Raw genomic sequence first — 13715 nt, forward strand, 5'->3', positions numbered from 1 at the left:
GAACAGAATCGCATAACAGTGAACGTTTATTTTATTTTATTTTCTTAATTTTTGTTTAGTTTTTGCCTCCAATTATACAGAACATCACATTATCGAGACTTGATTGATTAATTTGCTTTAATTTAATTCTTTTTTTTTTGTGAATATGAATGGTGATGAAATGAAATATATCAAATGACATGAAAAACTAAATATGCTGACTAAGGCAGTAATTTATGTTATTTAAAACATATACTAAACGTAACGTTTCAACCTTCTAGCAAGGTCTTCTTCAGACTCTGCACCAAGTACAAATGAAACAAGGTACAAAAAAGGACGATATATATACACAAACATTACTCCCTCCAGACTATTAGAAAGTTGTTCTGGAACATTCTAGCAGGTGGCTTTCCCTTGTCAACTGTACTTTCACCCAAAAGGCTAAACATATTTAGTTCCATATAGAATGTGGTTGGTGTATCGAAAAAAACTTTTTTTTCGAAATGTTAAGGTGGCTAGTGGGGAAAAGTGGCCATTTGTGACCAAAAACACGTCTGATTTTTTTCAGATTTTTTGGAGGTCGTTTGAAGTTTTGATAGTGATTTGGTTATGCAACACGCACAACAATTTCACAGAAATGTCATTATTTGGCTATTTCATGTTTTTTTTCTGCATTATGGTCGTTTATTGTTTTGTTTATGGCAAATATGTTACATTCGTGCCTTAGGGGTGGTTTCCTATGCTGTTTACGTATGCTTTTGGTCAAAAATTGTCAATTTGAGGCTAAAAACTCCATTTTTTCTATTGATGGTTTCCAATTGGTTTCGACTGTGTTTTATTCGAAGGTTTTCCGATATAAAAGACTAAATAAAATATTTTGGCTTTCTAATTGCTAACAGTTCCTCAATTACTGTCCAGCGCTTCGCTTATTTTCATAGCTTATTATGCTTTGAAAATAACCCAGAGCTCATCACGAGGAGGTGGCTGGACTGCGAGCTCCACCCACCCAAATGATGTTGGCAAACATAATTTTACGGGGCAGGCCAAGATTTTCTTCTAGTTTTCTCCTTGAACTTTATAGTCACTTTTTGTTCGAAAGGTCGGCATATGTTCTCTAGATTCGAATTTCGCTTTGATGTAGCCATCACGTGCGCTGGCGCCGAAAACGGAAGAAGCAGCCTCTGTGATAATTTTCACAAGTCGCTCCACTATATTTTTGTTTTTATTGTAGTCATCTACTTCTTCATTTGTAATATTATTGGCCAACGTAGGCTCGTGGAGGGAGCATGAAGCCCAATCAACCATGTCATAGTATTGGTCTGCATTAAAATTGATGGTTGGTAAAACAAAAGTGCGAATTCTTTTGCCTTTTTTTCAATCCTCTTGCTTTCTTAATTCTTTGCCAACCAAAACTTCTTATTTCTGGGATTTTGTCGGTTATTAAAGCCAGCAGGAGATTTTCAGGATGGGCCAAGAATGCGTTTTGTTGAATGACCCTATTAATCAGATCTCTCAAGTGGTGTGGGAGAAATCGGGACAAGTAGATCAAATTCCACATACTACATAATGAAGGTGTACGCACCGGTGTGGTTTGGGATCAAGAAGGAACCATCGATAACTGACGGAGCCCGACACCTCTTGAATTTGATCCACATTCACATAATGACATTTTTGTGAAATTGTTGTGCGTGTTGCATAACCAAATCACTATCAAAACTTCAAGGTCGATGCGCGCCACCTACTAAACGACCTCCAAAAAATCAGAAAAAAATCAGACGTGTTTTTGATCACAAATGGCCACTTTTCCGCACTAGCCACCTTAACATTTCGAAAAAAAGTTTTTTTCGATACACCCTAATATGTGGAAAAGAGATGCATATGGTGCATATGATTATTGAGACTATACTGTACTTCTACTACTACTACTACTGCTGTTTCTACTGCTGCTACTGCTACTACTACTACTAAATGAACCATGTAGGAAAATCTTTAGGGATCTTTGCATTCTACCATTACCTTGCCTATATATATTACATTTACTGTGCTATGTAAAAATAAGATATGTCTAGTATTCTCCAAAATTATCAAGGTAGTACATCAATACAACACAAGAAAAAATACAATCTGGTTATACAAACTCACAAAACCACTGTTTTTGGAAAAGGTCCTAAATTCGTAGGTATCCACCTGTATAATAAATTACCTGATCACATGAAAACAATGGAATCAAGTACCAAATTTAAGAAGGAATTCTCAAAATTCTTATTACAACATTGTTTTTATTCAATAAAGGAATTTTTAAATTTGTAAATATTTATAACTATATAAATTGTCAACAAAGAGAGTTCGATTGTACAGAAAAGGTTATTATACCACTTATCATATACGAATTATTCACTATATGCTACTATTGTGCCTAAATGATCATTAATCGGTTCTTTATATATTTTGCATTCTTCCACTTTCTGCCATGTTGTATAAGTTTACGTATTTAAATTTACATTTTATTTTACATTATAAAATTTTCTTCGCTTATTATTGTGCTCGCCTTAAATATTATATGAAATGTTATTCCTATAGTGTATTCTTGCTTTTTTAAAATTTCTTTCATGTATAAATTCTTCAAATCATTACCTTAATTCTTGTCTATAATTGTATTAGTACTTTATTACTGTATGTATTACTATATGACGATTTCCATACCTATGGACATGGATCAACGGAAATAAAGAATTATTATTACTACTACTACTACTACTAATAATAATAATAATAATAATGTTTATTCATCTGCCCCCAAACGAAGGCGGATTTCCTATAATCCGTCCTGAAGCAAAAAATAATAATAATAATAAATAAACAATTTGACAGTGTGCACTGTGGATTCTGCTATTGCACAAGTGCAATGATCGCTTTTCGCTAAATTCCATTTCTTCGAGTTGAAGATTGCCTAACTGAACAACGTAATTAGTGATCCTTACCGGTAGCGCCCTCTCTGTGTAGTTATGACGGACAGGTGTTTGCAAGTCGTCTGTCATACGTCACGCGTCCATCACACGCTGCGAACTCTGGTGACAGGTTTAGGTACCATTAGTAGAGCAGCGACAGGTGGAACGTGACATCGGCCCCGGGTGTTGGGATCCCTACGTGACATGTACGTGTTGGAGGACGATCAGGGATCCCCTTGTTGTTGCCTTTCAGTGGCGGGTAATTCCTATGAAGGGGGCTAATTTATAACCCCTAATGGCCGCTTGTCTTCGTGTTTGTTCAGCAGAACGTTCAGAGTTCAGCTCTCCGTAAATCTGTCTCTGGGTGTTTACAGCCTCCATATCGAGCAACTCACTTCCTTTTCATTTTTTTTTAAATTCATGAGTTGTGAAAGTGCGTGCAATGTTTATTTAGCCTTTGAACAAAGTATATAATTCTTATTTTTTTAATTTTTGGAGCAAAGAATATGCAGGAAAAACAGATTTAATTGATTTTTTTAATTGTCTAAGCTTTTTGGTAAGCATAAACAAACCAATTGGTAATTTTTACCTAAATTTTCTGTGATTCTAATCAAATGTTCACAATTACTAAAATAATTTGATTCTCGTGAACAATCATTTGTTTTTTGCATATTGAAACAAATGTCTGGTTGTTTTGTTTATTGCAAACAAATTTTTGTGTGTGATTATGTTTATTTGTAATCTTACAACTACGTGAGTTTTTGTTATTGAAAGATATAGAAACTGAGGAGATTGAATTAATGCTGTCATAACATGATATTTATTAATTTACAGTAGTCCTGACCGATATTTAATAACTATCGAGACAAAAACAATATACGAATTGTAGTACAAGAAAATATTAAAAAAATTACGCACATTTTGTCAACGATCCGGAACTTATATAAGCTCATGTGTTTGATTTGATTTGTTGTTTAAAAGTCCACTTTATACACAGAAAGGCTAATCGGTACTGGACCTACAGTTTAAAGTGGGATCCGAACCACTGTGCCATGTGCCTCCAACAGATATCGAACCTTGGACCCCTTCATTACAAAGTGAGCTCATGTGTTTAAATTTTGATTTCAGCTTTCTTGAAAGGGAATCTTTAAAAGTTGGAGAGAGGGGCAATTTTATTAATGAAGTTTATGTTGTGGAATCTCCCACCTAAATATTTAATTTTTGGAATTTTGAAAAATGTGAAATTTGGATGAAGTGGTAAAATACGAAAGCATGGACTAGCGCCTGCATTTTACACTCAATATTTCGATCTCATGCAGTTTTATGATGTCCCTGATGCCGATAGGTGATGAACATGGAGTTGAACCGCATTGGGAGTGTCATGAAAACTATGGATTCCATTCGCAACACAGCCTGAATGTTAGACAACCCGAGTAACACAATCGTTGTGCGGATTGCATAGAGTCACGGGTGTCTGTTTGGGCGGAATTTAATATCGGTGGTTCTCGATTATTTTTACATGTCACACATTCCCACCCCACCCCTAGGGGTACCAGGGGTGTCTTACACCCACAGTATTTATTTCCAGGTTTTAAGTGATACGTGTACCAAGTTTGGTTGAAATTGCTCCAGGCGTTCGAAAGTTATACCGGAACAAACAAATATACACTCCCACATACATCCATTTTTATATATATAGAGATAAAAAAAATAACATGCTTTCTGATCTCTTACTACATTTGTGTGTAATTTCATCTTGTTTTGCCCATCTCAGTGACTACTTTCTTTTGTTCCAGATGATGAAGACGCGGTGGTCAACGGTTTGGTGACGACGGACGGCCTGTTCGACGGGACAGTCTCCACGAGCAAGGAGGACTTCTTCATCGAACCGGCCCATCGGTATCTTCCCCATCCCCAGGACTTCCACAGCGTGGTGTACCGCGGTTCCGACGTCGATCCCCCTTCCCCCGACCTTCCTTGCGCGTCCCATCTCCTCCATCTCAAACGCCGCGAGGAGGAGTGGCGCGACGAACCTTCCGACGACGCCGAGGACTTTAACCCGTGCCCGAAGTTCCGCATGCACCGATCGTTTTCTTCCGCTAAATCTTCTTCTTCCGTGACGAACGATTCTTCCAAAGTCGCATCCTCAAAGTCTGTGATAGGTCCGCCCCACGCTAGGAGGAAACGTTGGTTCCCCGAGAGCCTGTCGTGGCCCGATCCGCACGCCCATGTTCAGAAGCGGGCGACGATAGACCCCAAGAAGACCACGTGCATGCTCTACCTGCAGGCGGACCACCTGTTCTTCCAGAAATTCGGCTCCGAGGAAGCTTGCATTGAGGCCATGACGCGGCATGTTCAGAGGGTGAACAACATCTACAAAGTGACAGGTGAGTCCAGAGTGGATGGTTTATGGCTTGTTTCAACCAATTGAAGGTAACAGTTTCATACATCGGAGACACATTTCTTAATTTTTACAGAAGAAACTACTTTCTTTCATCGTGGTATCTATTTGACCGGGAAATCATGTCAGTGTTTCCAACCCCTTTTTTTTAATATGCTTGCCTAACCTAACCTTATCGGAATGGTTTGTGGGGCTATCCGTCAGCTATCCGTGCATAATATACAATTTGCACACGTGACGAACACGATAGTAGGTATTTTTCGGTGAAGAAGGTTGGAAACACTGATATTCGAAAACGAAAGAAGCTATATCATTCGCAAAGAAGCGATATCGCACCGTTACGTGCGTTCGGTAGCACTTAGAAAAAGTGTTTGTTTTCGTGTAAAAAGCGTAATGGCACCTTGAACTATGTTCCGCAATACACAATTATTAAGTACGAACCATGCGAAACACAAAATATCCGATTTTAATGTGTCTCCGATCTATGAAACTCGTATCCAATTAAATTTCTCTCTGATTTCTGACTTTTCTCTGGTTTCTGACTTTTCTCTGGTTTCTCTTGTGTTTTAAACAGGCTCGCTCAGCTTACCTTCATACCAATATCTGATTTATTTAAGTATATCGGGGTGTAAGGGGTGATCCTTCCACGTAGTGCATCCTGCACTGCATTTTGCAGACTAACGTGGCTCTGGCGTCTGGATCTACAGCCAGTATAATCTTCATAGGACTGTTTGTGCTGTCCTCTGTTTTGTCCTAATGTGTGCTGAGTGTCCCTTTATAGCCTCAACTTTTAACCGAAGTCAGAATGTTTTAATATTTTCGTTAACAACATTACAGTTCAGGAGCGTATATTACAGGCTAGCTAGGCTATCTGCGAAGCCTGAAGCCAAGAAAGTAAAATACTGAAGAAAATTCGATTAGGAACTGTGAATTAACCTGATTTAAAAAGAAGATAATGGCGATTCTGAAGTTGGCAACCTGAATTCTTAGGAGTTGGCAACCTGAATTCTTAGGAGTTGGCAACCTAAATTCTTAGAAGTTGGCAACCTAAATTCTTAGGAGTTGGCAACCTGAATTCTTAGGAGTTGGCAACCTAAATTCTTAGGAGTTGGCAACCTGAATTCTTAGGAGTTGGCAACCTGAATTCTTAGGAGTTGGCAACCTAAATTCTTAGGAGTTGGCAACCTGAATTCATAGGAGTTGGCAACCTGAATTCTTAGGAGTTTGCAACCTAAATTCTTAGGAGTTGGCAACCTAAATTCTTAGGAGTTGGCAACCTAAATTCTTAGGAGTTGGCAACCTGAATTCTTAGGAGTTGGCAACCTAAATTCTTAGGAGTTGGCAACCTGAATTCATAGGAGTTGGCAACCTGAATTCTTAGGAGTTTGCAACCTAAATTCTTAGGAGTTGGCAACCTGAATTCTTAGGAGTTGGCAACCTGAATTCTTAGGAGTTGGCAACCTGAATTGATGGGAGTTGGCAACCTGAATTCATAAGAGTTGGCAACCTGAATTCTTAGGAGTTGGCAACCTAAATTCTTAGGATTGGATTTTGATTTGATTTGATTTGTTGCTTTAAGTCCACTTTATGCACAGTAAGGCTAATCGGGACTGGACCTTCAGTTTAAAGTGGGATCCGAACCACTTGTGCCTCCACCGGGTATCGATAAATTGTTAGGAGTTGGCAACCTGAATTCTTATTAGTTGGCAACCTGACTACTGTTGAGATGGCATCGTGGCTTCCTTGAAGACGTCAAGAATGAGCCTAGTCCAGGTCTTAGACTCAGCATACGCCACTGTTACAGTTATATTAGTTCTGGTAAGGGGCTGGACCCCGTATAACGTGACGGGTGCAAAATAGCCTTTAATTGTTGACGCACCCAAAAATGTAAATTCAAATTCAAATTTAAGTATATCAACGGTAAATTTTTCAATTAAGAATTTCTAAGTGTACGTAGAGATAGCTGCATCACAGGCTGCAAGGACACTCACATTGAAGGATGAAGCCAATGAAATAGACCGTTCCTTTACTTACTCCCATACGGATATTTTGTTTATTTAGGCATATCAGTAGCAAATTATATTCTTTACGAATTTCTAAAACCCGCTTTAGCCGAAAGCATTTTCCTTGGCATATTTCTTAACATTTCCGACACGATCGAAATCTACCGCGTTAAGTGAAAAGATTATAGTAGTTTGATGCAATAGCATATTCCATGGTCTATTTCATGGATATAATCGAAATTTTCTTAGCATCTCTCGTAGTATAACCAATCAGAAGCGTTACATGTACGTGTAATGGCGGCCGAGTGCCATGTAAAACACTGAATCACTTCATACTTTTAGAAGCCCATAACTGTTTGACCGAGAGGAAAAACCTTATAACCTTTATAGAGCATACAGTACAAGTATGGCAGACTACATTAGTTTCAATTGCAAACACCGGACACTGGCTCGTGGACAGAAACATCAAGGATTACTTGGAAATATCTCGGTAGGTTGCATTGGTAGTTTCCTAATTATGTATACGTATCTTAAGAAAAAAGCGTTTAGAGTCAGTATTCTTTACACATTATCTCATTGTCTAAATAAACAATTCCGCTTTTAAAATACATCTCTTTCTCTTTGAACTTGTAAGTTATTACATAAAAACAACGTGGTTGGTATGCTTCTTTTGTTGTACGAGTATATCCTCTGCAAACTTCGCATCGCAGTCGCAACTCTGATCGGAATGTAACATGAAATCTTTCAGTGTAAAGTATTTATTCTGTGCTATTAAATATGCTATAAGATTTTTGGAAGCATTTATGTAGTATTTATGCTAGAATAAATGTTAAAGGAAATAATTCCGTCTGTGTGTATGTAGGACAAACACAGAGATTACTGCATCAGAGTTACAAGATCGTTAACACCAAAGGATGTAAGTAGTGAGGCAAATCTTCCGGCCAAGGAAGTCTAAGAACCGCCGCGGGGACCTCCTGTATGTCAGTGACCCGCTGTTGCAGCGTTTACCTGCAAGGAAATTTGGACCAATTAGGCCTACCGCTGCCCCCCTCGTTTAGACAGTAACCAAAAGGCTAATCGACTGAGACTACAGCCCAGTGACCCCTCTGATTCAAGGTCACAGCTGGTGGAAGTACATTGTGGTAATATATGGAAACAAGGGAGAATATAATTATATTGAATTTCTCAAATTGCCGTGTCAGGTTGGACGTTCGGTAAAGTTCGGGTAGAAGCCGATAGATCCCGAACTCAAACCAAAGAGGCGTGCTAAGTGCCCTTTCTATGTTGATTTCCTACGGTTCCCTCCCCCTCCTCTCTTTCGAATCTCCATTTATCTTAGTTCCGCTGCAGCATCTCCTCCGGAGTGCCAAGTTTCCGCGGAGGAGTCTTCAGCGCCGGTCCTCCCGGTGTAATGAAGGCAAAAGTTGCGGAGAGTTAAGATGAATGTTCGAGGGAGGGAAAGAAAAACACAAGATAAGGCTGAAGGATTGTGGGAGAGATGAGAATTGACGTTAGAGGGGAGGGAATTAGGAAGGGGGAGCGAAAGAATTTCCATGGGAGGGAAAAAAGAGCCAGCCCAGCCCGACCATCCTCCGTCGGGCACTCGGATGTCAGTTTTGCATCCCTTGCAATCCATTACGTGGCTGGATCATCACTTCTGAAGAAACTGGTTGGGAGGGGTGGTTCCTGGCAAAATTTGTCGGGAAATATATTGTTCTTTAGCCCTGTAACGGAATGAACGGCGACAAGAGACCAGGCTTCACTCTTTTTGCCCAAGTGAGTACGTGGAGAAATTGCCTCCAGACAGAATACCAGGTTCTCCCGTAAGCCCAGGACCCAGTGTGATACTTTGAATTTCAACCGCTAGCTATGCGAGTATCTAGAAACATCAGAAACTAAAGCCTGAGCACCCAAGCTATGCGAGTGGCTAGAAACATTAGAAACAAGCCTGATCACCCAAATAACAAACTTGAATTTCTATTTTTTGTCGAAAGGCAGGGAGGGTCACACGAATCCTTAAACCAATCGGCTTGGTCCAGTCGCCATAGAGAGGCGAAATTTTTTAGGTATCCTGTTTGCCAAATTTATGCTTCCTGAAGGCAAAACAGGTGGTAAAGGCATTCCCAACAAGGCCAAGGCGCGGCAAAGCCTAACGGTCGGCCGCAGTTTAGCAAACGATTCTCTGCCTCTCCCTGAACCGCGAGCGAAGTGCGCATGTTGACAGCAGAAGGTGTCATTTAAGACTGAGCAAAAATCAGACGTGTGGCAACACTACGTTTTGTAGTTGGAAACTCTGACATCTGGAAACGAAAATTTTGTTTTGTTGTTTGGTATACTCAGCGAATTTCAGAGGGTAAAACTATCAAAGCCGGGAATCAGATTTCTTCAAATTTACAGGAGAAAGTACTTACGGAATTGAGTTTCTCTGTAATTTCGGAAGGTCATAGAAGTGTTTTCTCGCATTTTTCAATGTATTTGGCCGCTAATTCATGTATGTTTCTATAATAATGTCCGTCCGATGCACGAAAGCTGATGCTTGCATTTCCAGTCATGTATTTGAACCGGATGATGCGAGCATCTGATGACGTAATCCCCGGCAAGTGTTTCCAAACACACAGTTTTTTCACTATATTGCCCAACCTAAAGCAACCTAACCTAACCTTACCGTGATGGTGCGTGGGGCTATCGTGAATGGTTTTGGGGGCTATTCGTGGATGGTTATACGATCCAGAATTTTTTTGGGCTATGCGTGAATGTTTTTTTGCGGGAATGGTTTTTGGGGCTATTCGTGGATAGTCATACTATCCCGAATGATTTTTGGGGCTATGCATGAATGGTTTTTGGGGCTATGCGGGAATGGTTTTCGGAGCTATGCGGGAATTTTTCTGTTAAGAAGGTTGAAACACTGCTTTGCCGTTTGAAACACAACGCTAGTCAAGATTAGCCCGCCATTTTGCGTGTTCAGGAAGCGAGAAAAGAACGAACAATAATTACTCGATATGTCGACAATAGATACTAATTTCGTTAAAAAAAAAAGCGAAATCCCTTGTTAAACAATCTTTCGCAATGCAGAATAAGTAAGTACGAATGTCAACAATTACAGAATAAACGAGTTACAGACAATTCCCGGCTTTGATAGTTTTACCTTTCAGAGTTTATGCCTGATATAGAGGAAGATGAAATTGTAAACTTGGTCGGGAACGCCAGAAACCGCGGCGATGGGATTAGATTTGTTGATCGTGCCGTAATGAGGGGCCGCTTGGTGTGAGTTAGTGATTGTACAGAGACCGAGATGGACATCATACTCTTAGAGTTATCGAAACAAAACCGAGAAAAACATATATTTAATATTACTTAACCACGTGACTTATTCAGACATCTACTAGGTTATTTATCTCTGTCATATATTTGGTTTATCGTGATTCGAAGTAAATCCATTGGTGGTAACTGCAAAGCGTGGCTGCATACATTCTGGATAAAATGCAGTTTTTCCATGACTCGTAGCGTCGAAACCAGGCGTCAAATGTAAAAGCAAGTTCACGCTGTGAAAATTATGTGATGCAGTGAATACAGTGTGGCTGGCACACACGATATTGTTTATAGGATGGGTGTCGATGAGATGAAATGGACGAAGGGACATCCACAAGGAACACTATGCCGCGGCTGAGGCTCGAACCCGGAAACTTTGGTGGCGAGACCGACCACTTAGGGCGCTAACACCATCACTTCATCATCATTTATCTCCTTTCTCGCGATTAACCCAAGATGTAAACAAGTTGAAGTAAAATATCCCAAATAGAACGAGATGGCACTGTACAGTCAAGTTCAGAGATACGCGGACATACATTGTCTATCATCATTTTCAAGCGCTTTAATTTTACATCCCATGAGCTTACAATAACAATTTTTTTCCAGGTGATGTAAAAGAGGATAGGCAGATAGGCTGTGCCTTGTTGTTGTTTTTCAATTCTGAAACAGATCGCACAAAACCTACTGAATATGGGGATGGAAAATTAGATTGCACGAATCTTTGAACTTGACTGTCCCGTATTTATAACGTCCCTATAGGGTGACTTGGCCCTTAAACTCTTGTTGCGACACAACATCGTTTAGTTCTTCTTTTCATACATGATATAATTTTGCACTTACCTTTGTTGTTATTATTATTATTATTATTATTATCATTACATTACATTAAAAGAGGAACATAAATTAAGAGTATTTGAGAAAAATCCTTAGAAAAATATTTAGACCTAAGAGGAATGAGGAGACAGGTGAATGGAGAAGGTTACATAATTTAGAACTACAATTTATATTCATGTCCGAATATTAGAATAATTAAATCAAGAATATTTAGGTGGGCAGACCATGTGGCACGAATAGGAGAGGAAATACAGAGTTTACAGGATTCTTGTTGGGAAACCTGATGATAAGAGATCTGTAAGAGGCCAAAACGAAGATGGAGAGATAACGTTGAGATGGACCTAAAGGATATCCGAAAGATTGGATTAATCTTGCCCAGGACAGGGACAGATGAAGGCTTGTGTTGCTGCAAGCATATACCTTCAGGTTTAAGAAGGCTAGAGAGTTAGTTAGTATTGTTATTATTATATCTCCTGCGTGTTTGATTATTCATGACTGTATAAACCTTGATACTCGGGGAATCAAGACATCGGTGCGTATCTTTACGCTCGTGCATTACTTGGACGATGAGATGGGGATACCTTGGTGACTCACGGGATAAATCTCGTGGGGTCCTGGCGGAACGAAAATCTTGGCGGAGCCTCATCTCGTATTCATGGAGAGGGAGGAGGAACAGGTGGCGCTGCCTGCTACAATCACTACAGCGGCGACAGCGGCTGCTGGGGGAAGACGAATGACAGGGCTGAAGGCAACTCCTCGGAGTATCTGGACCAGGCGTTGATTCACGGAAGCAGAGGTTTAACAAGAATTTTCCATCTGAGACGGATGTAAGGTCGTTTTTTCGGATGGTGAAAAGGCATATTTGGCGCCAAAATAAACATAAATTGCACTTGTAAAATTTGCGAGGGAGTGTGAATAACTAACTGCACGAGAGCGCGACTAGCCATCCCCAAACAGTCGATCGCTAGCTACCGGTAGCTCGCGGAGATGATTTGAGTGGCTCGTTAATGATTGCCTACCATACTGCAGATACTGACAGCGATCTTGAGGGAAACTTTCCACTTACTACTCACTACAGGTGCTGGCAGTGATCTTGAGGGTAAACTTTACACACTGCATGTCTGGCAGCGATCTTGAGGGGAAAATTTTCCACTGACTACTCACTGCATGGACTGACGGTAATCTTGAGGGAAACTTTTCCAATGGCTACTCACTGCAGGCACTGGTAGCAATATTGAGGAAAACCTTTCCTCTGGCTACTCACGCCATGTCCTGGCAGCGATCTTGAGGAAAACCTTTTTATTGACTACTCACTGCAAGTGCTGGCAGTAATCTTGAGGGGGAACTTTTCCACTGGCTAATAACTGCAGGTGCTGACAGCGATCTCGAGGGAAACTTTTCCACCGGCTACTCACTGCAGGTGCTGGCAGCGATCTTGAGGGGAAACTTTTCCACCGGTTACTCACTGCAGGTGCTGGCAGCAATCTTGAGGGGAAACTTTTCCACCGGTTACTCACTGCAGGTGCTGGCAGCAATCTTGAGGGGAAACTTTTCCACCGGCTACTCACTGCAGGTGCTGGCAGCGATCTTGAGGGGAAACTTTTCCACCCGCTACTCGCTGCAGGTGCTGGTAGCGATCTTGAGGGGGAAACTTTTCCACCGGCTACTCACTGCAGGTGCTGGCAGCGATCTTGAGGGAAACTTTTCCACCGGCTACTCACTGCAGGTGCTGGCAGCGATCTTGAGGGGAAACTTTTCCACCGGCTACTCACTGCAAGTGCTGGCAGCGATCTTGAGGGAAACTTTTCCACCGGCTACTCACTGCAGGTGCTGGCAGCGATCTTGAGGGGAAACTTTTCCACCGGCTACTCACTGCAAGTGCTGGCAGCGATCTTGAGGGAAACTTTTCTACCGGCTACTCACTACAGGTGCTGGGAACGAACTTGAGAGGAAACTTTTCCCCCGGCTACTCACTGCAAGTGCTGGCAGCGATCTTAAGGGGAAACTTTTTCACCGGCTACTCACTGCAGCTGCTGGCAGCGATCTTGAGGGAAACTTTTCTACCGGCTACTCACTGCAAGTGCTGGCAGCAATCTTGAGGGGAAACTTTTCCACCGGCTACTCGCTGCAGGTGCTGGCAGCGATCTTGAGGGGAAACTTTTCCACCGGCTACTCGCTGCAGGTACTGGCAGCGATCTTGAGGTAAACTTTTCCACGGGCTACTCACTGCAGGTGCTGGCA

The 13715-nt window shown here is 41.0% G+C and overlaps 1 protein-coding gene across 1 annotated transcript in view; it reads left to right on the plus strand.

The window, feature by feature from the left end:
- LOC145978327 (disintegrin and metalloproteinase domain-containing protein 10-like) overlaps nt 1–13715 on the plus strand; it is a 280356-nt gene that overhangs the window by 218891 nt on the left and 47750 nt on the right. Inside the window, exon 4 of the mRNA XM_083110886.1 lies at nt 4724–5314. Within this exon, the coding sequence (XP_082967012.1) occupies nt 4724–5314 (591 nt within the window). The remainder of the gene's footprint in view (nt 1–4723; nt 5315–13715) is intronic.

The sequence above is a fragment of the Lepisma saccharinum genome, chromosome 24 (assembly GCF_977018435.1).
Source record: "Lepisma saccharinum chromosome 24, izLepSacc3.1, whole genome shotgun sequence".
In the NCBI taxonomy this organism is placed as follows: domain Eukaryota; kingdom Metazoa; phylum Arthropoda; class Insecta; order Zygentoma; family Lepismatidae; genus Lepisma; species Lepisma saccharinum.